Consider the following 27,726-nt stretch of genomic DNA (forward strand, 5'->3'; position numbering starts at 1 on the left):
TCCAGGAATCCATCCTTTCAATGCACTTACACAAGCACAGAAACATACGCACAAGGACGTTCGATGCACAGCCGCTCATCAAAGTTAAAAACTGGAACTCATCTACATGTCTATTAAGAGAAGGCTGGCGGGCGCATGGGTGGCTCAGTCGTTAAGCGTCTGCCTTCGGCTCAGGTCATGATCCCGGGGTCCTGGGATCGAGCCCCCATCGGGCTCCCTGCTCAGTGGGGGGGTCTGCTTCTCTCTCTGCCCCTCACCCCACTTGTGCTCTCGCGCTCTCTCTCACAAGTAAATAAATAAAATCCATAAATAAATAAATAAAAGAGACGACTGGCTTAATCGTTTGTGATCCCTCCAACCTATGGAGCACTACACAATTATAATAAAGAGTAAGAGGAATCTAAATTACTGATACGGAAGCATCTCCACGCCATACAGTTAAGTTTTTAAAAAGGAAATGGTAGGACGTAGCTATTTTACATCACTGGTCTAAAAATAGAAAGAATAAAGGCTAACCCAGTCCACCAATTCACTGGCGGTGACTGTGGCTGCTACTATTGGGTGGAGTGGAGTGAGTGAGACACGGGGGAACTTCATATTTTGCTTTACGCACGCTTCTTTTTTTATTTTTTTAACCAACTAGCATGACTACTTTTTAAAGTTTTTTTAAGGCTTTTTTTTTTTTTTTAAGTAATCCCTATACCCAATCGGGACTCAAACTCACAACCCCAAAATCGAGAGTTGCATGCTCTACCTACCAGGCACCCCTAGCGCATTTTTTTAAAAGAGAGGAAAGCACATTCAGAACCTGGAGGAGAGACTGTCCCACCGCTCACAGCTCTCCACTTCCCCCCCACCCCGCAGGACCCAGCTCTGCAGGGCACTGCTCCTCGATTCCCAAGTCCCTGTACCCTGGAGCTGGGGAAGGGACCAGTCCTGCCACACCCTAACACAACTGTCATGTGGATTTTCACTGGGCCCCTAGTACGGTCTAAGGGAACCCAAACAGTCTCTGAAGTACCGTATCTTTGCAGGTCACAGCTAGAAGGAGCCTTAGTGGTCACTTCATCGAGTGGTGACAACACAGTGAGGGGCGTCCAGGGTCAGAAAGGGGAAAGGTGCAGGAGGAAGGGAGAACAGAGATGACCCAATCCCTACTCACATGTTATACAAAACACCCTACCAGGGGCGCCTGGGTGGCTCAGTCGTTAAGTATCTGCCTTCAGCTCAGGTCATGATCTCAAGGTCCTGGGATCAAGCCCCACGTCGGGCTCCCTGCTGGGTAGGGAGTCTGCTTCTCCCTCTTTCTCTGCCCCCAATTCGTGTGTGTGTGTGTGTGTGCGCGCGCGCGCGCTCTCTGTGTCTCAAATAAACAAATAAAATATTTAAAAAAACAAAACAAAAACAAAACACACCCTACCAGAGCACAGAAGGGCATTTTAACAGCGGTTTCTGGCAATGCTGCTTCTCCTATCTCCCAACCAGGAGGGGACCCTCGACAGCCCCCCACACACACCCAAGGAGCTTCCCCCACACACAGCAGCCCTGAAGACAGAATACTGAGTGCGACCTTCACCTGTACCATGCCTCTCCAGGGCCTGGGGAGAAGAGGCTGGCCCCCCAGGCTCACCAGCCCTACCCTTCCCAGCCCATCCCCACTGTTCACGCCCAGACCCTGCCTGAGCGTGGCCCACCTTCTCCACTGATGCATTGGATTGCAGCAGTATCTTCTGGAACTCCTCTCTTTGAGTATCTCTGATGATTGACTGTTTGCCATAGGGTTTTCTTAACAGCTTGGGGGTTCCAAAGCAGACAGTTTTCTGGAAAAAAAAAATGGGCCTCCCGGGTCATCATGGGAGGGTCTCCCTACCCTGTGGGGGAACAGAGACCAGAGGCAGATGCCAAGGACAACCCGCCCAGCCTCCCTCAGCCCATTCACTGCCTTGTGAAAGGGACAGCCAGGTGTTGAAGGAATCCTGCAATAAGGCATTCCGGCACTGAGGAGTCTCCGTTTTAAACCAGCAGCTTCGGCTCTTGGGACAGACACTCGAGTTCGCCTTTGGGGAAACACACCCCCTCCCTGCCACTTTGTTCTGGAAGAGACCCCTGGCCAAAGGTGAGGGTTAGGGAGTGTATAGCCATTGCTCTAGATGTTAATGCAGTGGTGCAGCCCCGATACTCTGGAGGTGGTCCAAGTGCCCTGTAGTAAGGTGCAGTGCAGTCCTACAGCAGAACCCGGCCGAGCAGCCCATGTGGGATCGAGTCTGCGCTGCCTACAAGTGTCATGTGTTTGCAGAAGGTGGGGTTTCTCTTTCGAGCCTCAGTTGCCAGGAACGGGAATCAGGCTTCATTGCTGAAGCAGTCTGCTGAGCTCCCCCAGCCCTGTACGAGATACTGTCTTCACTGCTGAGAGTCGGAGGCCAAACCCCCCTGTGCTCTCTCTCCCTCCTCCCCTCAAAATGAGACCATTAGTCAAGGCTGGAAGGGTTAATCCCGGGGCAGAGATGAGGGCTCAGAGGAGCAGGGAAGTAGTTTGCCTCTGCTTGAGCCCCCAACCACCACCGGAGCCTGGTCTCCAGGGACGTGAGGCTGGGTGGGGGAGGTAGGCAGGCCCCGGTGGCTCATCTCTGCCAGGTTACACTCACTGGAGGACTGAGAAAGTAGCCCAGAAGCTAGCCTGTGATTGTAGGTTCTCTGGGTTGTCCTCCCTCCAGGTCCGGCCGCCGCCCCCGCCACCCCCGCCGCCCCCCGAGCTTGTAGACTCTGGGAAGGGAGCATGCCCTGACTGCGGGCAGCAGAGTGGGGTGGATCACGTGAATCTAACCAGGGAGGTGAGTTGACGGACGGAAAGGTGCTGGGGGGTGGGTGGTGGGAGTGCCTCCATATAAGAACACAAACACAGGACAGGCCCCCGGGATGGCCAGCGAGTGAAGGTAGCCTCCAGCTCAGCTCCCGCTCCCACCTGCGGGGGTGCGAGTCTCTCTGGCTGCCTGTCTCTGGGGTGCTTCATCACCGGGGGGGCTGACATCAGGTTCCGTTGCAGGTTAGCGTTGGCCACCGTCCTGCCTCTGGGGCCTGGGGGCTGCACTGGCGGTTTGTACGCCCACTCCTGGTTCTCCATGCAGAACTTGCCGGCCCGGAGGCCCTCGGCCAGGAAGTTGTCCACTTCTTGGGCCTGTGCCAGGGAGACACCCACCCCGGTGACCCTGCAGTGTCCCCGAGGGACATGCAGGGCCTCCGCAGCCTGATGCCAATATCCAAGGGCCCTCCAGGTGCCCCAGGCCTTGCTCCCTAGATACTGAGTACCCTTAGAAGCATCAAGCCAGAGCTCATAATCCTGTCCCGGGGCCAACCAGGAATGCCCTGAGTCCCCACAGGCAGGACACTGCTCCCATGAGGGACTCAGTCTCCCCATCCATGAAATGGACGTGGTTTCCAAATATTTGTGAGGTTGTTTTTAATTGGAAGGGACGCTCCAAAGTGTGAAACAGATAAAAAGCTGACTGCTCTAGGAGAAGCCCCTGCAGTAGCCTCTGAGCATCTCTCCCCAACATGTTTGGGAAATTATTGGATGAGGTGACCCCGAAGGCCCCTTCCAGCTTTTATCTGCAAAGACAGCATAATTCAGAGACGGTGGGTTTCCTAGGAGCCCAGTGAGCCCGGAGTGGGAACACACAACAGTGAGGGTAAGACAGGAGCCACCTCCAAGGAGAGAGTCATCCACTAGACAGAACAGGGCCCCACCACAGGCTCTGCTGTCAGACCACCTGAGTCTGCACCGATCATTTCTGGGCTGTGCAACCTCAGGCAAGACGCTTAACTTCCCTGTGTCTCAGTTTCCTTGCCTGTCAAATGAGAGTAATTCTAGAAACTAGCACCCACCTCCCTAGCTCCCAACCTCCTCCAAAAGAAGTCGTCACATCCCCTCTCCTTCCCGGGGGAGCTTCCTACCCCACCCCCCAGGCCGAGTTGATCCTGACCCACGGCCGAGAGAGTGTGGGGGTGCTCCTGTTAACCATACCTTCTTGGGCTGCAAAGGCAAGGGGCTCACAGAGGCGTTGAAATTAAGGATGGGCTTGAACATGTTGACGTTCCAGAAGAGGATGTCCCCGTTGTAGGAAGAGGTCCCAAGGAACTGGTTCTGGTACTTGGCCATGCTCAGAACGTCCTCCTTGTGGAAGCTCTGCCAGTGGTAGCACGTGAGCACCGGCTTGGTCCTGTGGAGCCTGCGCACGGGGCCGGAGGCGGGAGGGCAGACAGCTCAGCCTTACTGTGCCACGGGGGTGGGCAACACCCGGGCCTTTAGATTCTGGGAGGCGACTCAGGAGAGGGCACTCAGGTGGAAGCTCTGCCCCACGACCTCATTTACAAAGCACCTACTGTGTGCCTCCCACAAAGGCCCTGTCCTCAGGGCTTTACACAAACTAATCTGACAAACCCACCACATTCGGACGCTGAGTAAGGATGAAAGAAGGGAAACCATGGCCCTAAAAAGGCCCTCTGGAAAGGAAGAGGACTTGCATATTCTGTTCCCTCTGCCTGGAATGTTCCTCTTACCCCAAGCCCTTTGCTGCTTCACTGAGAAGATCCCACTCCACCCACAACACCCTTAGATGAGCCTTTCCTGACCGCCCCTGAGACTAAATCAGATTCCCATCCCCTCCCCATAGAAACCTGTGCTTTTTCCCCCCACAGCACTCAACAGACTTTATCATTATAAATGAAATTATTTGATTAACATCTGCTCCCCCGAGGAGGATGGAGGCCCCATCATTCCTGCTCACACCCGTCTCTAGCACGTAGCACAAAATCTAGAACATGTTAGCCTGAAGGGGGGGTTAATGAAAGGATGGATAAGGGGCGCCTGGGTGGCACAGTCATTAAGCGTCTGCCTTCGGCTCAGGGCGTGATCCCGGCGTTCTGGGATTGAGCCCCACGTCAGGCTCCTCCACTGGGAGCCTGCTTCTTACTCTCCCACTCCCCTGCTGTGTTCCCTCTCTCGCTGGCTATCTCTCTCTGTCAAATAAATAAATAAAATCTTTAAAAAAATTTTTTAGGGGCGCCTGGGTGGCACAGCGGTTAAGCGCCTGCCTTCGGCTCAGGGCGTGATCCCGGCGTTATGGGATCGAGCCCCACATCAGGCTCCTCTGCTGAGCCTGCTTCTTCCTCTCCCACTCCCCCTGCTTGTGTTCCTTCTCTCACAGGCTGTCTCTATCTCTGTCGAATAAATAAATAAAATCTTTAAAAATAAATAAATAAATAAATAAATAATAAATAAATAAATAAATTTTTTAAAAAGAAAGAAAGGATGGATATGCAGAGGAGCATTGGACATGACCCACCACGGATTTCTGGCTTGGTCTTCCAACCAGTAGTGAAGCTAGGAATGCGGGAACCCATCTGAAGTAGAGAGAGCTGTCCCTGCTCTGAGCTACTCACACACACCCCTGCTACTCACATGAAACAAGTGATTCTTTTGCTCCACCCGGTCACGTAGAAGGCTTTGTTCATATGCACAATCCCACTGATCTGTGGAGGATGAAAGAAAACAGAGCCCTGAGGGGCCTCAGAGAAAATGGCCCTAGGCCAAGCAAGAAGTCAAACTTCTTCATGATGATGAGAGTTCCCTAGCGGCCGTGCCACCATAGATTTTTCAGAACGCTGTCACACGACATCATCCAGTTTGACAGACATGGAGCAGGTATCCACGTCCGCTTAATAGGTGGCTACTTGGGAAAGGTCAAAAGCTGAGTGGTAGGCGCTGGACCAGTACTCAGGTCCCTGGCAACTCAGCCAAGGGCTCCTTCTGAGCTGGCTGAAGGACTTTCATACGAGTTAGTCGTGGGCTCAGGTCCCGAAGTCGGACTGCTGGCTTTGCTCTGCGCCACAGCCACAGACTGTCTCGAGGACGCTGGCACACATTTCCCGAACGGGAGTGAGCATGGGGCTCACCTGGCCTACAGCTAGAAATGCCGTCGAAGCTCTCGGCCCGGGGTAAGGCGTGCTCACAAATCCAAAGACTGAGCGGAGCTAGCACTTGCAGAACCCTTAGTAAGACGGGCACTGTTACCTGGCTTCCCTTCACAGGCGAGAACACAAAGGCTCAGGGAGGCACGAAGGCAGGCGGTCTATGTGCCCAGCCTTAAAGGGGGGCCGAAAGCCCAGGGCGCCCCCGGGTCGGGAGCGCCGTGCTTTGCAGCTCAGGCGGCACCCTGGCCCCAGCTGACACAGCAGACCGACCTCCAGGCGGTCCGGGTTGGGGAAGACCAGCAGGCATTCCCCGGTGGTGTAGCTCCACATCTTTAGGGTGCCGTCGCGCAAGCCCGTCAGCAGGCGGCGCTCCGATTCGTCCAGGCACATGGTGGTCAGCTCCACCTGCTGGTCGCCGCTCACAGAGAACTCCACCGTCCGCCGGCCCGTCTCGATCTCCCACACGCTCACCAAGCTGCTCTGGCAGCCGCTCACCACCTGTGGGGGAGCACGCCGCTGGAGCTCCCGGAGAGGAGAGCATCCCCACTCCCCAGGGGGGCCCCCACCTGTCAGGGCCGGGGCTGGCGCAGCCCCCCTCTCCCCGCGACGCCCTGCGACGCGGACATCCAGGGCCTTTCTGCTGCCCGATTAGCCCCTCGTGAAGACAGGCCTTCCTCTGCTCAGAGGAGTGAGGTGATCCTCCGACCAAGTGGTGGGGCTCCCACCCCAGCTCAGGCCGCCGACCCCTCTACAGGGCTGCTTCTCCACAGGCCGCTGCTCCCACGCCCCTCAAAGCTATGAATCCTCCCCCCACCCCACCACTGTGCTGACTGCTCCTTGGATGCAGCTCTGGACACATCGGGGGTCTGGGTCCTGCCCGAGGTCCCCTGGCACTCCTGCCAGCCTGAGGGACGACCAGCTCCAGCCCACTCACCTGCTTAAAAATCCTGCTGTAGAGAACAGCGCACAGAGGAGAGCTGTAGGTCGTGGTCTTCTCCCCGGCTCTCCCAGGCCCCTCGGTCTCCAAGTACCCTTTGAGGATCCCAATCTGTAGGTGAGGAGAGGGGCCGGCAGCTGGACAGTCAGAAGGGCTCTGCCCTTGGTGACTGGCCCCCGGGAGAAACTGCCAATAAATTAAAACATTAAGACATCTGTGACTGCACGCAGAGCTGAGCCCAGAGAGGCCTCTTGGCTCCTCAGCCTGCCTGCTGATACCGCTCACGCCTGCTCCTTGAGAGTCCAATGTCCCTTATGATTCCTGAGAAGCTTAAAGCCTCTATCTGGTGTCCTCTCCTCCGGGGAGCCTTCTCTGACCACACTCTGTGCTCCAAGAAGCACGTGGCATGCATCTCCATCCCAGCACAGAGCATTTTCTACTGATATTCTCCATTCTCCTTCTACCTCCTAGGTTCCTTGGGGGAGAGGCCAGCGTCTAGTGAATGCATTCTTGGCTCCCGGGGGAGGGGGGGGCTTGCTCCCTTCTGCACAGCACTCACCGAATAGGTGCTACAAATGAGACTGTTTTCATTCTTGTGGAAGTAGATGCTGGTGATGGGGCAGTTTCCCAGGGCGAAAAGCTTCCCGCAAAAGGACTGGAGGCATATGTAGTCCTGCATGTCCCACACCCGGATATTCTGGGGGGGGGGGTGAGAAACAAGCAAAGAGGCTGAGGGTGGGCCCTCGGGGAGGCAGCAGGCGCCTGAGGCCTTGGGGTGTGAAGAGGGCCCATGGCACACGGCGCCAGCACTCCCGACACACACTGACTGCATGGACACCAACCGTGCCACAGAGATGTTCTTAAGCTCTGATGAGGAAACCGAGGCTCCCTGCGCACCCCCTCCGCCCCCGCTACCCAGAGCCTTCTCCCAGGGCCTCCACCCCGCTGGAGCAGCTGCCACTCAACGGCTGAGGAGGAAGACCGAGCAAGAAAGCACGAGCCCCTGCAGACCCTCACAGGCTCCCCGCCAGCCTGCCTCAACTAGAGCCAGGCACCACACAGCGGCATCGACAGGGCCCCCACAGCAACCCCCTCGAGTTCATCCCAAGTTGAGGAACCCATGGAAGTCCCTAGAGGCCTCACGGAATCCCTCCAGGATGCTCCTTGCTTGGAGACATCAGGAGTAAGCAGGAATGGGCGTAACTCCAATCCATACCCTGCCTCTGCCCATCGCTACTGTGAGGATTTAGGCCAGACTGTCCCGGTCCCCCGCCCCTCCAGCCTCAGATCCTTCAGCAGAGGCCATGACACCCAATTCTCAGGGCTACTGGGAGAATTCCAGATAATAGCAAGTGTGGGCTGTGTTGGGGAGGGTGGCTTAGGTGACCCAAGGGTCCTGCCAACTCTCAATCTACTGATTCCCAGAAGACACAAACGTGTACCCTGAAGGACGACACCTGGCACCATTGGCTGCACCCCCACATTGGCCAGCACAGCCGAGCATCCCCGCGGATGGAGTGCTACCCTGAACCAATCAATGCAGAGGTGAAGTGACAGGCCTGGAACTAGGGAGTCCCGGGCGCTGGAGAAGGTCCAGTCAGGCCCTGAGAGCCAGGGCAGCCGAGAAGGGGTCACTAGGAGAGCTGGGGTGCAAGTCTGGGTCGGGGGGCAGGGGAAAGGAGAGTGGCTCACACATATTGCACACCTACTATGTGCCAGCCACGACACTGCTGCTTTACTGCCAGTCCTGCTCTAAGGCCCTCAACAACCCATCCTGTGGATGAGGGGAACTGAGGCACAGAAAAGGGAAGGGCCTTGCCCAGGACCACAGAGTAAGAAGCCAGGCTGAGCTACATGGGAACCCAGCTCTGGTGGAGCGCTCAGAGTGGGGTGCAGGTCTCTACCAGGGGCTGTCAGAGACCCCCTCATGGTGACTCCAGCTGGGACAGCCCCCTCTGCGCCCTAGGCCAGGTGTGGAACCATGGGCAGGGAGGTCACATCATCCCCCTGGGCCTCAGGCTGCCGCCAACTGCCGGCCCCCGGCCTGGCGGAGCTAGACGGCTATCCCAGGGCGTCTCTGTCAGAAGAGCTGTGCTCCATGAGGACAGCACCTTGTCCTTGGAGACGCTGAGGAGGATGCTGCTGTTCTTGCTGTTCACAAGGATGTGCGTCACGGAAGTCTGGTGCCCCTTCATCATCCACACAGGCTTTTTTGAGAAGAGGGGGTTCCACAGGCGGATGAGGGGGTCATAGCCACCAGTCACTTGGGTCAAAAGAACGGATGTCAACCACGAGGGTCCTATGCTGGGACCGTCTCCTGGGACCAGGCCTTGGACCCCAGGCAGGCGTGGCAGATGGGAGGTTGGGGTTATAATCCGCCCCTTTGCCACTCCTCCCCCATGACCTCCCCCATCATGCCAAGCAGAGCCTGTTTCACCGCACCGCCCCAGGTGCCCACGGGCAGGGACCAGAGTGGCAGGACAGGAGCCTGGACAGAGGCTGGACTCTGCAGGGCCTCCTCTTAGCTCTGACAGTCCCCATGTCCCCAGGGGCCTTCACCCCAGTTCTACCAGGCCTGGGGCTTCTGGGGGACATGAAGATGACTTACCCACTAAGTTCTTATCTGGACAGTAATCAAAGCAAAGAATCCCTTTTCTTAAGTTCAGCACTGAAAACCTACAACAGCAAAGGGGGAAGGCTGTAGGCTGGGAACGACAGCCCCAGGGGAGCCTCTGAGGCTGGAGGAGCTGGAGGCAGGGCCGCAGGGAGGCCAGGGAGGAGCCATTAACTCTCCACCCAAGGAAAGGAGCAGCCCCAGAAACCCTGTCCAGGGCTCGCCCTGCAGCCAAGTCGGAGCTGAGCACCCTAGGCAGGGTGGCTGCCATGGGTCTCGGACCCAAACCAGCAGCTCAGCGATGAGGCGCCCACCTCTTACCTGTAGGTAAGGCATCTCCAAAGCAGGAGCAACTCCTTACCACCGTAATACATTTAACTAATCTTGATCCTCGCTTCAATCATACTGAGACAGGCGTCCCCCACCCATGACACAGATTTTTAAAAAGAATGGGATTCCAAGGGCCAGGGGAAGGCAAGCTCCCAGGTGCCGTGCCCCTGCCTGCTCTGTGCTGGTTCCAGTGCTGGGTACTGTCTCGAGCATCACCTGACCCCTCACATAACCCTAGAGACTGTCATCAGCCCTGTGCTCCAGTGAGGACATGGAAAGCAGCAACTAAGGAGTTTGCCCAAGGCCATGAAGCTGGCAAGATGGGGGTATAAGGATTCAGACCCAGGGTGGGCGTGGCAGGAAGAGGCGGCAGGCTCAGTGACCGTGTTCCAGGAAAGGAACAGGTGCAGCTGGGTAGATGGGGCTCAGGAGGGCCAGGGTGAGCCAGACAGGGGTTTCAGGAAAGTCAGGCCCGGAGTACTGGAAGCTCTGTGCCTTTGCATGTGCTGTTCCCTCTTATCCGTACATCCTGTCCTGCCAGCTCCTACTCAAACTCCCCCTTCAAAACTCAACTCAGAGGCCCCCATTGCAGGGTACCCCAGCCCTCTAACGCAGCATGCCCTCCATTGAAGTGCCCTTGAACTGGCTCCTTTGCCACTCCCCGGGTACCTAATGCAGTTGCCCGGGGGTCATCCCGGAGGCTCCCTTGCCAGCATTCCCATTATCCAGCTGGGCCCCGAAACCTTGTTGCCTGTATCCGACCAGAGACTTGGCCTTTGCTCAGTTCAAGCCCCTTCATCTCTGCATCAGCCTCCCCGCAGGTGTCTTAACCTCCAGTCTTGCTCCCACTCCAAATCTACTTTCCCTTCCACTGCCAGAAAGATTCCTCAAAAAACTGAAACTTCAAGAAGAGCATATCAAATACATGTTTTTCATTTATTGTCAAACCAGATACATCTTCTTCCATGCATACATGCACAGAGAAATCTTCTGGAAGGATGGTCACTAGAAGTTATTTCAGGCTGATTCACTCACTCATGCAACAAAGATTTACTGGCATCTACACCCTTCCAGGATTACCAGGGGCATAGATAAGATGCCCCTGCCTTCATGGAGTTTTCCTTCAGAGGAAACAGTAGGAGCAAGTAAATGAACAGAAAGACAAAGGAGATGGACGTTTGCACGTTGTGGCAGGTCCTGCAGGGAAATAAACAGGTGGTTTTGATAGGGTAGCTGGAGGAGACCAGTCTGCAGATGGCTGCTGTGCAGAGAGGGGACTGGAAGGTCAGAGGGGACACAGGGAAGAAGGCCATGGCAAGCAGTTCAGGTGGCTTCGACTTGGTGGTGGGGGCAGAAGTGAGAGAAGAGGGGGAAAGCAGGGGAGATGCTGTGGGTCAGTCCACACGCCCAGCAAGGCTCCCTCCAACTCCACCCCGGCTCTTCCGCTCAGATTCACTGCTGGCTGCCAACACCTGAAGAATTCAGCTCGGCCCACAGTGCCTTGGAAGCTGAGGCTGACTCTAGAGGCAGAGTTTGAGGGTGACAATGCCAGACCCCACCTGTGGAGGCCATGTCTTAAGAGGTCCTTACAGAGAACTAAAGACCAACAAGCAGTCAATAGTGTCACCTGCTGGCTAGCAGGTGTACTGCATGCAGACAACCCAAAGGGTCTGCGTGCTCTCGTGTGTGTAAATACATTCTCCAGCCTGCCCCCAAAGTATATCTCAAATGCCTCCATCTCATCGCCACTGGCCGATTCCAGGCCACCATCATAGGTAGCCTGAATTATTACAATGGCGTCGTCACCGGAGTCCCCATCTGCACACCTGCCCGCTCCACTTGCAACAGAGCAGCCGGAAAGATGTCCCTCCACATCAGACCACACCATTCCTGTGCTCAAAATCTAAAAACTTGTTAATATCTCTTAGTAAATAATTGTAAAAAGATATGTTAGAGACAACTGGAGAAACTTGGGCTAGGTACTAGTGATACTAAAACATTATAGTATTTTCTCTACTTCTGTGTGTTTAAAATTTTTAGTAACGAAAATGTTTTAAAAAAATAAAAACAAAGAAGAAACAAGGGCATACCGGGCAGAAAGGAGCAATTCAAAGGCCCCAGGGCAGGAGCATGCCTGAACCACTAGGGGGCCACAACGAGGCTGGAGTAGGAAGGTAGAAGAGGTGAGATCAGGAAGGCAACAGGGACAGACCACAGAGAGGTGAACCTGTGATGTCCACCTGCCACTGAGACCCAGTAAATAAATAAAACAAGACGCTGAATGAAACACGTATCACAGACATGCGGTAATACTATCACCAAAGCAGAGAGATGAGCCTCTGCTGCAAGTCAGCTCCAGGCAAAATCCCACTGCACTGCCTCACTCAAGGTCCGGAAGCCGCAACTGAAGCTCCCCCATGGCTTTGGGCCTTCTCCGGGCCCTCCCCACCCAACCAGCAGCTAGTTCCTGGGCTTGGGTGGGGACATGCGCAGAGGACTCTGGCTAACAAGACGCTGGAGGTACAGTGAGGCCTGGGACATGTCCCTCACTCAAAGGTCTCAGGTTTCCAGTCTGTAAAATGAGAAGCTGGACCAAATTAGCCCTACCATCCCAGGATCGAATTTCCTTCTGGAAAACAACCAGGACAGGAAGAGACAGACAGAGATGGGGTCGAAATGGCCCTCAGGCTTCCTGCTATGCCTCACCCAGCTGCTCCCCCAACACAGGCCTCGACTCTCCTGCTGTTCCCCCAAGAAGACAGGGGGGTGGTACAGCTCATGGTTTAACCTGCCCAGGAGTAAATGTCACAGACCCAAAGGGTCCAGGGGGTAAAGACCTGCCGCAGGAGGGAAACTGCAGAGGCAGGAGGGAAAAAAAATCCCTCAGGAGAAAATACCTACAGTGAAATGCTCAGTGAAAGACACACATGAGGATCGCCTGGGTGCCTCAGTTGGTTAAGTGTCAGACTCTTGATTTCAGCTCAGGTCATGATTTCAGGGTCATGGGATTGAGCCCTGCGTCAGCATGGAGCCTGCTTAAGATTCTCCCTCACCCTCTGCCCTGCCTCACCCTCTCTCTCTAAAAATTAAATAAAAATTAAAAATAATTTTTAGGGGCGCCTGGGTGGCACAGCAGTTGGGCGTCTGCCTTCGGCTCAGGGCGTGGTCCCGGCATTGTAGGATCGAGCCCCACATCAGGCTCCTCCGCTGGGAGCCTGCTTCTTCCTCTCCCACTCCCCCTGCTTGTGTTCCCTCTCTCGCTGGCTGTCTCTGTCTCTGTCAACTAAATAAATAAAATCTTTTTTAAAAAATAATTTTTAAAAAGGTACACATGAAAATGATAGAAGTGAGACATTTGAGAACGGAGTGAGACAGTGGGGGTTGGACAAGGGAAGGATTACGGCTTTATTTATGTTTCAATTTTTTACAGGGTCAACCTATGTATGTAGACTTACTAGTGTGACTAGTCACTGATTAGGAAGAAAGGAATGGAGGGAAGGAGGGAAGGAAGGGACGGAGGGACAGAGGGAGGGAGGGAGAATAAAATTCATTCTGGGGTAGTGGAAACCAGAATAAAGGAAAGAGATTAGAACCATATCCAAAGAGTAAGTGCTGCCAATTACTGGCCATACAGCACAAAGAGCAGTCAGCCCTGGCGTGAGGGGGAGAAGCCCTGCTATCACCCCCTTCTACAGACGAGGCCGCTGAGTGAGGGGCACAGAGGTAAAGCAACCCACATTCATTCCTCCCTTCAGAAAATCTTTTTCTGACTGCCTGCTTACACTGTGTTCCAGATTCTGTGCTGAGGTTTGCATATACATTGGTGGATAAAAAAGCCTTGTTATATTTTTGCTGCTGGTAGCAATGATTAAAACCATACTCCATAAAAGTTCTCGTAACAGGAAAAAAAATTGTAACTATGTCCCAATGGATGTTGACTAGACTTATTGTGGTGATCATTTTGCAATATACACAAATACCAAATCATTACGTGGCACACCTGAAACTAAGACGGTGGTGTAGGTCAATTATATTGTAATTTAAAAAAATAGACGACAGAGCCCATATGCTGATTGCCACTCCACACCGTTGGCCCACAGGACGCACATTGCTCCCTCGGACCCAGTGAGAGCCACAGGATGCCGCTGTCCCCCACTCTCAGCAGGGATGGCCACAGGGGGCTGAGGTGAAGCCAGACCCCCTGACGCACCGTCACATCATCCCCCTCCCAGCACCCCCCACTCCAGCCTGGGGAGAGGTGCTCCTTACTTGGGGTTCTCTGGAGCTTTGGATGGCAACAGGGTCAGCACCAGAGAGGATTTCTCAATGGCCGAGCAGGAGGCCACCGTGTTCATCTGGGGGATGAACTTGACCTGCTGGCACCAGTTGGGATGGAGGGCCTGGGAAGACAGTGGCAGCGGTAGGGGCTGGCAGGGCCAGGAGGTCAGCACATCTAATGCTCTCTAGTGATCGCAGCTCTGACACAGTGACACAGCCCCCTGATCCTAGCCCAGTCCTGGGCCACCACTTGTCAGTGAGACAGGTGAAAAGCACCCAGCTCTGCTATCATGGGAAGTCTTGTTTATCAGCTAGAAGACAGGCTAGGTCGGGTCCATGTGACAGCACTGTCTGTCACCCCACCCCGCACAGGTGGAAGGATGGGTAGGAGTCAGCCGGGCCCGCAGTCCCTCTTATCCACCGGGAGCCCTGTCACGGAGGAAAAGGAACTTCCCTGCCCACCACTGCCCTCCATGTTTCAGGACATGATTTGGAGTGCGTGCGAATGTTGTCTGCTGCAACTTGAGCAATAAAGGCTGAGATGCAGACATCAAGGGGGCGGTCTGACTGCACAGGCTCTGAATTCTCTCTCTAGCTCTGGCTCTGTGCTTTGGCCCTGCGCTTGGCCTCCCAGTCCGGGGATTCTCCTCTTCAGGGCAGGAAGGGAGGGGGTTGTCGGGCACTGGGTCGGGTTTTGCACGCACTGCCTCACTGAGTGTCTCTCACAGTGAAGACACCGAATTCAGGGCACCGAATGGCACATGGGACACTGAGCAACTGAGGTAGAAAACCAAGTCCAAGACGAGATTCCCACAGACGATGCAGAAGAAGGTATTCGTGAGTGACTCTCCCTGAGAGGGTCCCAGGGAGACCCTAAGTGCCTGTCCTCAGGGGCTGCCAATCCCATGAGGGCGACGGGATGAGGAAGCAAGGGGCGGGCGACATAAAGTTGGGAGGTGGTAAGCTATGACAGTGTGATTTACAGTAAGAAATGTATATTTGGTCTTCATGCCCATTTCTGGCACAGAGCTCCTAAAACCCCTGGAATTTCCTAAGTGATGAGACAAAGGTATCTTAATATTCATTAACAAACCCCTTTCAACCATACCTGAGTTTACATTAGTGGGGTGATTTTTGGAAAGCCCCTAAGGATGGGGACTGGTGGCCAGGGGAACCAACCATGAGACTGGAGGGCTGGAACTTTCAATCCCACCCCCCTAGCCCCTGGGGAGAGGAGAGGAGTTGCAGGTTGAATTGATGGCCAATGGCCAATAATTTAATCAATCATACCTATGTAATGAAACTCCATAAAAACCCAAAAGGACAGGGTTCAGAGAGCCTCTGGGCTGGTGAACATGTGGAGATGTGGGGTGAGCCTTGTACCCAGAGATGGCCGGGAAGTTCTGTCCCCCCCTTCCCCACACCTTGCCCTACGCATCTCCTCCCTCTGGCTGTTCCTGAGTTGTATCCTGAGTTGTTCCTGAGTTGTATCTGACAGAGTGTGACAAGGCCCTGAGGCGGGAAAAGGCTTGGGGTGTTCAAAGAACAGCAAGGTTGCCAGCGTCTCTGTGGCAGAGTAAATGAGAAGAAGAAAAGGAGCCGAGGCCAGATGGGGAAAAGGCCAGGGGCCAGGTCATCTCATGTCCTGATGGTCACAGTAAGCACTTGAGATTCTGTCCAAATGCGATGAGAAGCTACTGGGCGATTTTGAGCAAAGGACTGACATGGCTGTTTCTAGCTGCTCATTCCTCTGGCTGCAGAATGGAGTAAAGCACAGCATGGAGAAAGGAAGTGTAGAAACAGCTAGAAGCCACTGCAGCCATCCAGGTGTCTGCCAGGACCAGCCTTGAGCAATGGAGGTGGTGAGAGAGACGAGCCATGCAGACAAGCCGCAGGGTCCAACAGCTGCCTCCATCCTGCTCCCAGTGACCAAGCCCCAGGGCCTAACACCGAACCCGGGGGAAAATCCACTTTCTGCATTGATTTTTGAGTGGTGCATGTGTACAGATAATTACCACGGTAACGGGCCAAGGAAAGACACCACGTACCTTCAGCTGGTAACTCCTGTACAAAGGGGACTTCTCATTTAGGAGCTTCCGTGCAGAAACTCTGGTCCAGTGATCTGATCAGGGAGAAAACCGAGGTCCACGTCACCAGCTCCCCGCCCCTGCCAGACCAGCAAAACCCCAGAGGACACCTTGAGTTGGTCTGCAACTCCTGTAGGTCTCAAAAGGCTTTTCCATCCAAATGCTCATTCAAGCTTTACCGTGTTCTGGTGGGTTCGGTGGGGTGAATTCAACACCCAGAACACAGACCCAGGCAGATAAATGCTGCTGGCCAGATCCCCTGTGGTGGTGCACGGGGAGCCAGCCCCAAATCTCAGGGTCCCCGCTCTCGCCCGCACGCGGCAATCTGCACGAGGTGACTCTCGTTGAGGGAGGTCCAGCTCTGCTGCAGTGGAGAATCAACTGAGACCCCAGGCTCTACTCTTTCTTTTTTTTTTTTTTTTAAGATTTTATTTATTTGACAGAGAAAGAGAGAGAGAACACAAGCAGGGGGAGCAGCAAAGGGAGAGGGAGAAGCAGACTCCCCGCTGAGCAGGGAGCCCGATGCCGGGCTCAATCCCAGAACCCCAGGATCATGATCTGAGCCAAAGGCAGCTGCTTAACCCACTGAGCCACCCAGGCACCCCTCTACTCTTTCTGGAAAGGATCATTTGGAAGTTTACCATCATGCTTCAAACGACATGCCCTACCTTGCCCAGCAAACACAAGTTCCAAGAAGATTCTAGCGAGCATGCCCAGAGCAACCGCCCTAAACACAGCCTGGCCCCTGCCGCATTTAGAGTCTCCTGGCCTCCAAAACCTCCTGTGGCCAGCCACCGGGCCCAGGAGCCTCTGGCATAAGCAGAAAGATTTGACACAGACAGATGGAGCCAGCGGTGATGGGGACAAGCCTGGGTCTGCCTGCAGAGCAGACTTTAAGGAGGTAGGTCAGAAGGATTGGGACAATCTGGGCTCAAGTCTGAGAGAAACTCCCAAGTAAAACAGAGAAAAGACGGGGGACCTAGGGGCTTATGCCAAGCATTTTACTGCTGCAAAGTCACCAGCCCCATCTTGCAAGAAAGTCCCAAGGGGCGCAGTGTTGCTGAAGTGGGGCGCGGCCTGCATGGGCCCTTAGCCAGGGCTGCACTGCAAACATGTTTGTCTGTCTGCCTCTCCCATGAGGCCGGGAGAGCCACAGGAGGTCAGAGGAGGTAGTCACCAGGCCCTTACTGTGTGCCTCACACTGCACGTTCTCCTTCCACCTTATAGAAAAGCCATGAACTGAGTCTGCTCATCCCGGTTTAATAAGGGAACTGAGGTACAGAGAGATTAAGCAAGTGGCTCCAGGTCACACACAGCTGGTCTGTCCAACTCCTCCCGAGTCAACACGGGTGGGCCCACCTTTGTGTGTGACCCGGCCTTCAGGCAGCATGTGGCATGGAAGGTCTCCTTCCTACACTCCAGCTTCACCTGCCCCTGCTCCGATCTCCCCTCCAACACGCAGTTCAAAGACCACGGCAACCTCCCCGGCCGGTGCCCCGGGTGGTGCGACATGACCACAGCCAGGCGGCCGACTCGGTGGGGCAGGGCCGGGCATGCACGAGGGGCAGCGGCTGATGAGACCACAATGGAGCCGGTGCCAGCCCACTGCCGGATCCGGGGCGGGATCCATTTTCCATCCGGCCAGTGTGGGGAGTGTTTCCCTGTCAAGCTCGGCAGGAGGGATCACCAGGGCCCAGGAGCCCTTGGAGAATATCCTGCTCAGAAACTCTGCCTGGAAGCCCAAGGGGCTGCTCTGGTGTCCTGGAGGGAAGGGGAGTCAGTGTCCCCGTGGGCTGGGGCCCCTGGTAGTGGGGCCTCCTCTAGATGGCTATGAAGCAACCTAGAGGCCCGACGCTGCACCGAAGGCTCGATCCTGGACTGGGTCCAGCTCAGCTGAGTCCCTGACAGCCCCAGGCCCCAGAGCGCGGATCCAGTGCCCTTGGCAGAGCAGCCCGAACAGGACCCTGCAGCAGTCAGTCAGTTTGGGGTACAGCCCAGCAAGGGGCTAAGGTTCAGTCTCCGGGGCAGACTGCCTGCTTCAGGCCACTCACCCTGGGGGACCCATGCAAGTGCTTCACCCGCAAAAGCACCCTTCCTCCTCTCTTAATGGACTGTCACAGCAGCGGCTCCCTCCTGGCAGTGGCTGAGGACTGTAGGAGGTGACGTGCCCAAAGCATGCCCCACACAAGTGTGCAAGACATGTCACCATGCTTACACAGGTTCATATCCGCGTTCAGCCAGGCTCTCCCGCAGACCCTGCTTCACCCTCAGCCACCCAAAGGCAGCTCCCAGCCAAGGAGAGCAAGCCCTCATCACAACCCAGGAGAGAGGTAGCGCTGTCATCCCGAGACTCCGAGGGGGTGAGTGGCTTCCCAGGGGTCACACAGCAGGCACAGGTTCACACTTGCTGGGAGGAGCAGGGTCCTGCAGCCCCTCCGCTCCCCCTCACCTGTGCAAGCTCCCACTTTCACAGACATTGCCCCTCTCCTCAGCCCCCTCTGGCTCCCGCTGTCCCCTCATCAGCCCGTCCCACAGGCCGCTCTTAGCTGAGCACACGGCTGCGCGGCTGCCCAGGCTTCCGAAGAAGCCGGGGCTCCTTAGCTGGGAGGCGGGAGAGAGAAGAGCTCCTCAGGGCAAGGCCATCTCCCTCCCTCCACCATCAATTCCCCAGCATCTTAGCTACCCCATTTGGAGGTCCTGGGAAGGATTCGGGGGTTGAACAAGCCGAGGGTCACATTGTCCGAGGTGAAGACGATGACGTTGCCTTTGGTGTCCCCATAGCAGAACACACCTCTGTGATAGTCAGACCTGAGGGGAGGTGGAGACAGAAGAGGCTGGGCTGGGCACACCAGCTGCAACCCTCACCCTCCCAGCGTCCAGCGACCTTCCTCCCCCTGGGACCCAGAGCAGTTCCCACACGACCTTCCAGCCTTGCCATCAACAGCTGACAAACATGGGCCCACCCGCCCAGATCCAGATCATCGGTGAACCAGGTCCAAAAGAAATCATTATTTTCTTTTAAAACCCAAACAAATGAGTCCCTGGTCCTCTGGACGCTCATTATCAACTCACCCCTACCGATGGACCATGACATTCCCAGAGTCCTTGGCCTTGGCAGGACAAGCCTCTGCCAGGACTCAATGGCTGACTTGCTCGGGGCAGGAGAGGAAGAGGGACGGATGACTGAGTGGCCCCCCAGGAGGGGCAGCTTGGTGAAGAGGACACAGGCACACAGAGTGGGAATCTTTCCAGGGCTGTTTCCAGAGAGGTTTCTGGGAGTCCCAACGCTGCTGAGTGCTGTGGCTGCCAAGACTGTGCGCCACTCTCCCGAGACTCACCAGTAGTCCATGGCCAGGACACAGCTGTCCAGGTCAATGAAGGTGAAGGCTCGGGCACAGTTATGGTTGCTAATATCAAAGAACTCTGAGGAAGAGACAGAAGGGGAGGCATGCATGGAGCCCAAGCCCACGTCCCATGCCTTGGGGGTCTCTGGTGACAACACACAGCATCTGCTTACCAGCTACAGCACCCCCAGAGGACTCTAACCCGTGCCCACAGTTGGCTCGGTGACAGGTCCCTCCAAGTGCAAATGGATGCCTCCCAACGGCTGAGAGCAGGCCTGGGGAGCCGTCAGGGACTCACCTATCTTCTGGTCCGTAGATGCAACTGCAATCAGGTTCATGTTATAGAGACACACCATGTCGATGACCCACATCTGCAGGTTATAGAGCTGCTGGATCTGGTTAAGCTGGCCAGAGGAAGAGCAGAGGAGATCTGAGCTGGGAAGGCTTGCCCAATAGAGCACACCAAGAGCATGGGACCCCATGAACCCTCTCCTGCCACCCAAAGCCCTGAAGGCATCCATAGACCTGGTATGAAGCCCAGTGCTCCCACCAACTACTGATGGGGCCTTGGAGAAGTTCCCTGACCTCTCTGAGTCTCAGTTTTCACATCAAATGGGCTTAAAGAACACCCATCCTCACAACCCCTTTTTAGAGCTTTTGACACGCTCATCAAAGTTTTAAGATTTTTTTAAGATTTTATTTGAGAGAGAGGGCAAAAGCAAGAGAGAGGGTCGCAGAGGGAGAAGCAGACTCCCCAATGAGCACGAAGCCTGCCTGACACAGGGGCCTGATCCTAGGACCCTGAGATCATGACCTGAGCGGAAGTCAGACACTTAACTGAAGGAGCCACGCTGGTGCCCCACTCACCAAAGTTTTATATGTGCATGGTTTGTAATCCCAGGATCTATTTCCAAGCCACATCTATGCATGTGTTCCCACGTGCTCACAGAGAAGTGTGTGTGAGGGCAGGCCCTGCCACACTGCTGTGATGGCAACAGGCCACGGACTGCCTGCAAAGAAGAGCTGATATAAACCCACACCACAGGACACCACGCAGACATTACAAACGTGGGAGGTGTGCACATGTCACAGAGAGTCGCCAAGCTGTATTATTAAATGAAAAGGCAAGGTGGAAAGCAGCACTATCATGTGCTACCATGTGTATAATTAAAAAGAAAAGGGTGGGGGATGTATGTACAGTCTAACCACAGAAGAGCACCCCCAAACTGGTCATTGCCTCCAGGAGAGAATTAGGGTCTGGGAGAGGGAGAATGACCATTGTATTAGCTTTTGCTTGTTCTGTCTGAATCTTGTTTACCATCTGCAGGTGTCACCTGCAGGTGTCAAGTGACTTATGAACAAGACATCGTCCCACCAGGTTGGAGGGTGCCTTTCCGCGCTCTGCTGCCTGCCTCACGTAACACCCCTGCAGATGGAATCTGAGCGGGCATGCCAGGCTCCAGTGGGGGACGCCACACACAAAGGCATGTCAGCAGGAATGGGCGTTGGCGTCCAGGGAAAAAAGGAGGTCAGCCCAGCAGACACAGGAGCAGAGAGGATGGGAGAGGAGTTCGGGGTGACTGGCAAAGGAACTTGTATTTTACTCCCTGAACGAGGCCTCAAACTGGGAACTGAGGAAGCAGGGAGGAGTACCATGTGAAACAGCAGGGAGGGGAGGCTTTCTGGCAGCTCCTCCAGGTGGGTATGCAGAAGGGCCGGCAAAGACCAGGGCACGGAGGAGACCATTCCATCAGAACTCAAACACACTGAGAGCACAGAGGCTTGTGCCGGTGGCTGGGAAGTGAGGACAATGGGCCAGGCCCCCTGGGGCCTCTACCCCACACACAGCTGAGGGGATGGTAACCCCCATCATCTCCATGTTCCTTCCCGAAGCCCAGGGCCTAGGGAGTTTCAGTGACTTGTCCAAGGCTGCACAACTGGGAAGTGAAGCCCAGCCCCCCACCCCCCAAACTCCAGGGTTTTCCATCTGCATGACCACGGCATGCAGTGGATGTTCATGGAAGGTGCCTGGTGGATCACCCTTGCCAACATCTATTTGCCCTCGAGGAGGAATGCTGGGCCTTCTGGGGAGCCTCCCTCTGTCCTCCTGAACCCTCCCAGACTTGGCCTCTGAGGGGCGCTGAGGTGACCAAGTAGCAGCCGTAACCAACATTACATAGTTCAGGCTATAATGTGCCCCCCCCCACAACAGCATCAACAGAGAAAAAGAGGGTGGAGGGTGCCAGAACCCCTAGCCTCGGGAACTCGGGTGTGAGTGCCCCTTGGTCCTGGGCTACCAAGTACACCCAAGAGAGTCACTGGACCTCCACGGACCTAAGCTGTCTCCCTAGGCAACTGAGAGAAGACGAGCCAGAACCCTCCAGCCCCACGGGATGCCCCCCAATACATCTATGAAACACTGCTGTTTCACAGACTTATGAAAGCCTTCAAGCCACTGGCAGCCTTCTCAGTAAGCCTTCCTTCTCTGGGCAGCTGTGCCTTCCTCACTTGCTGGGCGATTCTGGACTGGCCTGGCGACACTAAGTGCACAGCCAGCTTTTCTGAGTGTTTCCTCACTTACCGCACTTGGCCAGGAGCTGACAGCACAGACAATGACGACACCGGCTTGTATTTGTCCAGCACTCGCTGTGGGCCTTGTCCTACTCTGAGTACCACACGGGTATTCTTATGTCATTAAATCCTCCCAACAGCCTGAGGTGGTTATGATGACCCAATTTGACAAATGAGGAAACTGAGGCACAGAGTGCTATATACTAACTGTCTAAGGTCACAGAGCTGGAAGGGGCGGTGTCAGGTTCTAAGGTGGGCTCCAGAACCCACACTCACAACCACTGTGATTTCCCGCCTGGTCCACGTGAAGGATTCGAATCAGCAGCACTTGGTGATGATTGTGACAGGGAAAGGAGAGGGGGCTTAGCTCTAACGCAGGAACTTTGGTGGGTGATGACATCACTCACTGAGATGGAGCCCAGGAGAAGTAAGCACGGTGGCCAGGGAGGGCTACAGTGACATTCTGTTTGGACAAATTGGGTGTAAGGCATCTGTTGGACATCCAAGTAGAATGGACACCCAGATGTCATCCTGCTTACAGAAGAGAAATGTGAGGGTCCCGGTCCCACAGTGAAGCCAGAACCTGGCCCCAGGAGCAGTGACTGCGGTCACTTAGACCATGAACCCCAAGACTGAGCTCATTCTGGGTCCGGGTCACCTTCACTATTGGGGTATAAAGGCAAAGGCTCTCCGACCACCCCATGTGTGCTCCATGGGTCGGCCCCCCTCACCCTAAAGGAGTTAAGCAGCGAGAAGGCCTCAGACCAGATCTGCAAGATCCCGTCCTTGGTGACAGTCAGGAGATGCCCCGTCTTCTTGAACCGCTGGCTTAAAAACTGCACCTTCACAATCTCACATCCATGGTTCCTGTGGAAGGTGACAGGAGAGAGAAGGACTCAAACAAAAACAGAATGAAGGGGCACCTGGGTGGCACAGCGGTTAAGCGTGTGCCTTCGGCTCAGGGCATGATCCCGGCGTTCTGGGATCGAGCCCCACGTCAGGGCTCCTCCGCCATGAGCCTGCTTCTTCCTCTCCCACTCCCCCTGCTTGTGTTCCCTCTCTCGCTGGCTGTCTCTATCTCTGTCAAATAAATAAAAATAAAAATCTTAAAAAAAAAACAAAAAAAAAAAAACAGAATGAAGACTACAGAGGAGGAAGGGGAAAGCAAGCAAGGAGAGCTCCACTCACAGGTGTGCACACTTGCGCAACGCGTGGCTCTGCCAGGCAGGTTTCTACCATTATCAGCAGTGGTCAAAAGAAAAAGAGACCCAAAGAGGCCGCTGGTATGAGATAGGGCTCCACAAGCACCAGGCTTCTCCTATCACACAGCCAGTCAGCTTCCTCGTGGTGGGACGAGGTCAGAGGAGGCAGAGAACAGAGGTCTTTTGCAAACCTTCTTTTATGAGAAAAATGATCTACAGGAAGAAAGTGGAGGGAGGCTTGCAACTGAAACCTTCATAACAGGTTCTGGCAACTCGGGGTAGAGAAGGGAGTATAACCCAAGCACGAGATAAAAGTGGATGAGGGACAATGTATCCAACAGAACCCCATGTACCTGACTCCTCATCTCCAAGGCCAGGCCCTGAGCACAGCAAACGGCTCCCGCGACAGGCCTGGCCTCGCAGGAAGCCACCATGTACCCTTCCCAGCCAGCTACAGTGATGCCTTCTTTCCTACCCCGAGTTGGCTAAGCTGGCAGGCTGGCTACTATAGGGAGCGCCATTTTGACTTCTGGACACAGCACAGCACACATTCTCCCACCTGATGATCCCACATCTGCGGCCCCCAGCGGGGCAGGTAATGTCACCTCACCTCACAAGGACCCAGGGATAAGCATTTGCCTGGAGTTATGTCCTGACTACGGGCAGAGCTCAAACTAGAACCTAGGCACCTCAATCCCTACTCCAGCTGGAGCTTTCCAAATGTCACTGGGGATACCATGTGACCTGTGGCCGAAGGCTAACCCACACCACTGTGAAATTCTATCTCCGAACCAGTCTCAGCAGAAGAGAGGGTGAGTGTGTGTCTGGACACAGCTCCTCTCTCTCCCCCACCCATGGCCCACAGCGCTGCCCGGTCTGCCCTCAAGCATCACTCCCAGGGCCACCTGTCGCATCAGGGCCACGGGACTCTGAGTGGTCAACACGACAGGTGAGAGCCATGAGAAGTGCAGGGAGCCCTCGGGAGGTGTTATCCCACAAGGCCAGCACCTCCACCTGCTAGACTGCTTCAGCACCCCGGAGATGGATGTTCAGGGATCTTGGCCCAGCCTCAGGAAAGGGGAGCCAACTTTTAAGACAACCCTTTCATGAAGGTAATTAAATAGTACTTGGCTATTTTCTCTGCCAAGTTGGAAATGCTCTCTGGGTTTGAAGGTTGAGCAAATAAATAGGGGAAAATAAGGACAGGCTTCTTGACATTTTTGGTTCTGGCCCTTTAAGCACCCTTGGGAATCTAAACGTCCCAAGGAAACAGGAAGACCCGTAAAGGCTTGGCCACATCAAGCAAAGTTTTCAGGTCATGATGTGTGGTTATAAAATCCTCCACTGCTCATATTTATTGCCTATTCCTCAGTTGAATCTTGACTAAAATTATTTTAGTTGCCCTTTCTGGTTTTCATGACACCATCTCTCTGAATCTCCAGGTGCTCCGGAGCCGAGACGGCTTCTGGTTCACGGTCTTCCCCACAGCCTGTTCTGGGGGTGGTCCCAAGGACAGTCCCAGCCACAGCCACTCCCAAGCAGGCCACAAATGCCGGTCACCAAACATCGGACCAGAGGACCCAGCTCCTGGCCCGGCCACCTGCACTGGGCAGGAGGTGCACAAACCCCCAGGTGGTCTCCGGGAAAGGAATTCGGCTGATCCACGGGAGGGCTCCTTGTTCTTAGGGAGTTCAGTGGGGTGGGGGCAGACAGAGCAAATAGGCAGGTCAGGAGGGAGTCAAGGCAGATACAGAGCCACATGCTCCAGGAGTGACCAGTGCCCGTTCCTAAGGCCTGGTGTGGCCTCCAGGAGCAGTTTCCAGTGATGGCTTTTACTCCCTGCCATGCAAGCTATCTGTGCTCTGTGGACGAAACCCCCAGGCCCACTTAGCACCAGCTCTGGGAGGAAGCAGGAGGAGCAGTGGATGCTGCAGGGAGGGTCAGAACACAGCAACCCCACCACTCTCATGTGACCTCTCTGAACCTCTGTTTCCTTGTCTGTAAAGTGGGAACACATCGCGCCTTAATGCTCAGGCTTGTCTACAGGGTTGAGAGGCTGAAATGAGCCTTGGTGGCCCCAAAAAGAGTGGCTTAGGGACTTAGGGAGGGGCACTCACTGCAGGGCCAGCCCCTACCTTGTTCCCACCACCCCTTCCGTCCAGGGAGAGGCTCCTTACAGGGGGATGATCTTCATGGGAAGGTGGAAGCGCAGGCGGTACTGGCTCGTCCCTATCCTCTCCTTTCTCTGGAACTCCCGCATCATGTAATCCACGTACTTCTGCTGCCTCGGGAAGAAACGCAAGGCAGGACAGCGTTGGCCGGGCTGTCAGAGCCCTGGGCTGTGGGAACCCATGCCTGGCTTCCAGTTCCTTCCCCATCTTTCCCAGCCCCTTCCAAGGGGCTCTCTGGTTGCTGCTTCCTGGGGCTGGCCAAGGGGAGTAGCCAAGCCCCCGAGCTGTTCTGGGATCTGGGATGTGTGAAGGGCCTAACAGCAAGTACATAGCAGCACCTCCCTCCTTAACGTGTTTCTGTAATGCTAAATACATCTCCATATCATCAACACATCCAGCATCCTGTTTGAATCTCTTTATTCACCCCCCACTTTATGGATAATAAGACTGAGGCCCATAAAGTAGAGATGAGTTGTCCCAGCTCATATAACAAGTTAACAGCAGGGGAAGACCCAGAAGCCAGGCCGCAAGGGCGACTCTAGAATCTACTGATGCCTCATGAAGGCCAAAACAGGCCACCGTATGAGCCTCTAAAGGGAATTATTAAGATCACTGTGTAGACGGCAGAGAATTCTGGAAACATGTTTATGTAGAATATTAAGAGAACTGAAAGAAAAAAAATATATGCCTAAGCCAAGGGGAGGAATGACAGAGTAGTTAACACACGGGTTCCTGAAGCAGCCTCCCCACGTCTGAAGACGAGCTCAACTGCTAGTAACTAGCTCTGTCACTCTGGGCAAGTTCCTTAACTTCCTCATGCCTCAGTTTCCCAATCTGTCAAATTAAGTAAATAACAACACCTACCCTGTAGGATTCCTGTGAAGTTTAAGTAAAACAATACATTAAGTGCTTAGTACAATGTCTGGTGTAAAGGCTAGTTATCATTGTTGGAATGGCTATGTCAATACGTCAGGCTATTTTTTTGTACTTTTCTGTATCCTTTTGTGTTCCATATCCTTAAATGGTATGTCTGCTCATCATAGAACATACAGAATTAGGAAAAAAATATCTGCTCTAACCCTGGCATTTTTGGATTGAATGGCCACAGGTCTGTCCGTTGGCTGAGTGACCAGAAAGGGCCGAGAGATAGTTATGGCACCTGCTGGGACTGAATGGGAGGCTCGTGTGCAGGGGAGCCAGCTGGCGGGTGGGCGGTGCCCTCACTGCTCACCGATGCATGCTGGAGGGCCTCATGCAAAGGTCACTGACATTTGTCACACACTCTCCCCCAGGAGAAGAATGAGCTGCAATGAGCCCCGCTTACAGAAGTCTCAGGAGGGTTCCCTCTACCCAGCAAGCACCCCAGAACCCACAGGAGGCTTTCCGATGCCTTGACCACCTCCCCATATTCAACCCTCCACGTGCTCTAATGGATCAGCTACGGGGACCCTTCAGCTTCCCTCCAGCTACGGGGGGGCAGCAGGGGCACCCTCCTCACCCAGGTGACGGAGCCATTGCAGTCTGTGTCCACCTTCAAAAACAGTGCCTCTAACACCTCATCTGACGTGCTGCTCAGAATCTTCTTCACGGCCTTAATGAAACCCTTCATGTCCAGCGCTTCAAAACAGAAGAAAGAACATCACCCACGTCATGGCAAGTCCCTGGCCCCGTCAGCAGCCACAGGGTTCTCAGGTGTTGGGCACGGAGGGAGAGCACCCAGAGAATCATGTTTGCTGCATTGTCCCTTGAATCTCATCTATCTGTTTGGCATTCAGTCAGCCTGCAAATGCTGGCTGCACGCTGTCTACACCGGAGCACTGTGTTGGCCCCACAGCCCTGCTGGGTGAGGGGATGCTAAAAAGATCATATCCCATTTCTGAACAAGTAAGACAGGCCAGGCATTGAGACAAAGAAAACTGACGAAAACTAAGAAAGAAAAGAAAAAGAGAGAGAGAGAGAAAAAAAGAAAAAGAAAAAAGAGAAAGAAAGAAAGAAAAGAAAGAAAAGAAAGAAAGAAAGAAAGAAAGAAAGAAAAGAAAGAAAGAAAAAAGAAAGAAAGAGAAAGGAAGGAAGAGAGGTGGGGAGGAAGAGAGGTGGGGAGGGAGAGAGAGCGAGAGAAAGAGGAAAGGAGAGAAAGAAAAAGAAAGAAAGAAAGAAAGAAAGAAAGAGGGAGAGAGAGAAAGAAAGAAAGAAAGAAAGAAAGAAAGAAAGAAAGAAAGAAA

General features: G+C 54.5%; 1 protein-coding gene across 1 annotated transcript in view; it reads right to left on the reverse strand.

Annotated features, from left to right (window-relative positions):
- The window catches only part of EFCAB8 (EF-hand calcium binding domain 8), a 67,210-nt gene that overhangs the window by 24,458 nt on the left and 15,026 nt on the right, over positions 1 to 27,726 (reverse strand). Inside the window, exons 4-20 of the mRNA XM_034640131.1 lie at positions 27,003 to 27,121; positions 25,511 to 25,614; positions 22,863 to 22,998; positions 19,859 to 19,964; positions 19,555 to 19,639; positions 18,900 to 19,024; positions 16,178 to 16,251; positions 14,121 to 14,251; positions 9,516 to 9,583; positions 9,019 to 9,170; positions 7,467 to 7,604; positions 6,905 to 7,018; positions 6,241 to 6,468; positions 5,459 to 5,529; positions 4,022 to 4,226; positions 2,963 to 3,175; positions 1,695 to 1,820 (exon numbers count right to left, since the gene is read on the reverse strand). Of these exons, the coding sequence (XP_034496022.1) occupies positions 1,695 to 1,820; positions 2,963 to 3,175; positions 4,022 to 4,226; positions 5,459 to 5,529; positions 6,241 to 6,468; positions 6,905 to 7,018; positions 7,467 to 7,604; positions 9,019 to 9,170; positions 9,516 to 9,583; positions 14,121 to 14,251; positions 16,178 to 16,251; positions 18,900 to 19,024; positions 19,555 to 19,639; positions 19,859 to 19,964; positions 22,863 to 22,998; positions 25,511 to 25,614; positions 27,003 to 27,121 (2,195 nt within the window). The remainder of the gene's footprint in view (positions 1 to 1,694; positions 1,821 to 2,962; positions 3,176 to 4,021; positions 4,227 to 5,458; positions 5,530 to 6,240; positions 6,469 to 6,904; positions 7,019 to 7,466; positions 7,605 to 9,018; positions 9,171 to 9,515; positions 9,584 to 14,120; positions 14,252 to 16,177; positions 16,252 to 18,899; positions 19,025 to 19,554; positions 19,640 to 19,858; positions 19,965 to 22,862; positions 22,999 to 25,510; positions 25,615 to 27,002; positions 27,122 to 27,726) is intronic.

The sequence above is a fragment of the Ailuropoda melanoleuca genome, chromosome 13, assembly GCF_002007445.2.
Source record: "Ailuropoda melanoleuca isolate Jingjing chromosome 13, ASM200744v2, whole genome shotgun sequence".
Classification (NCBI taxonomy): domain Eukaryota; kingdom Metazoa; phylum Chordata; class Mammalia; order Carnivora; family Ursidae; genus Ailuropoda; species Ailuropoda melanoleuca.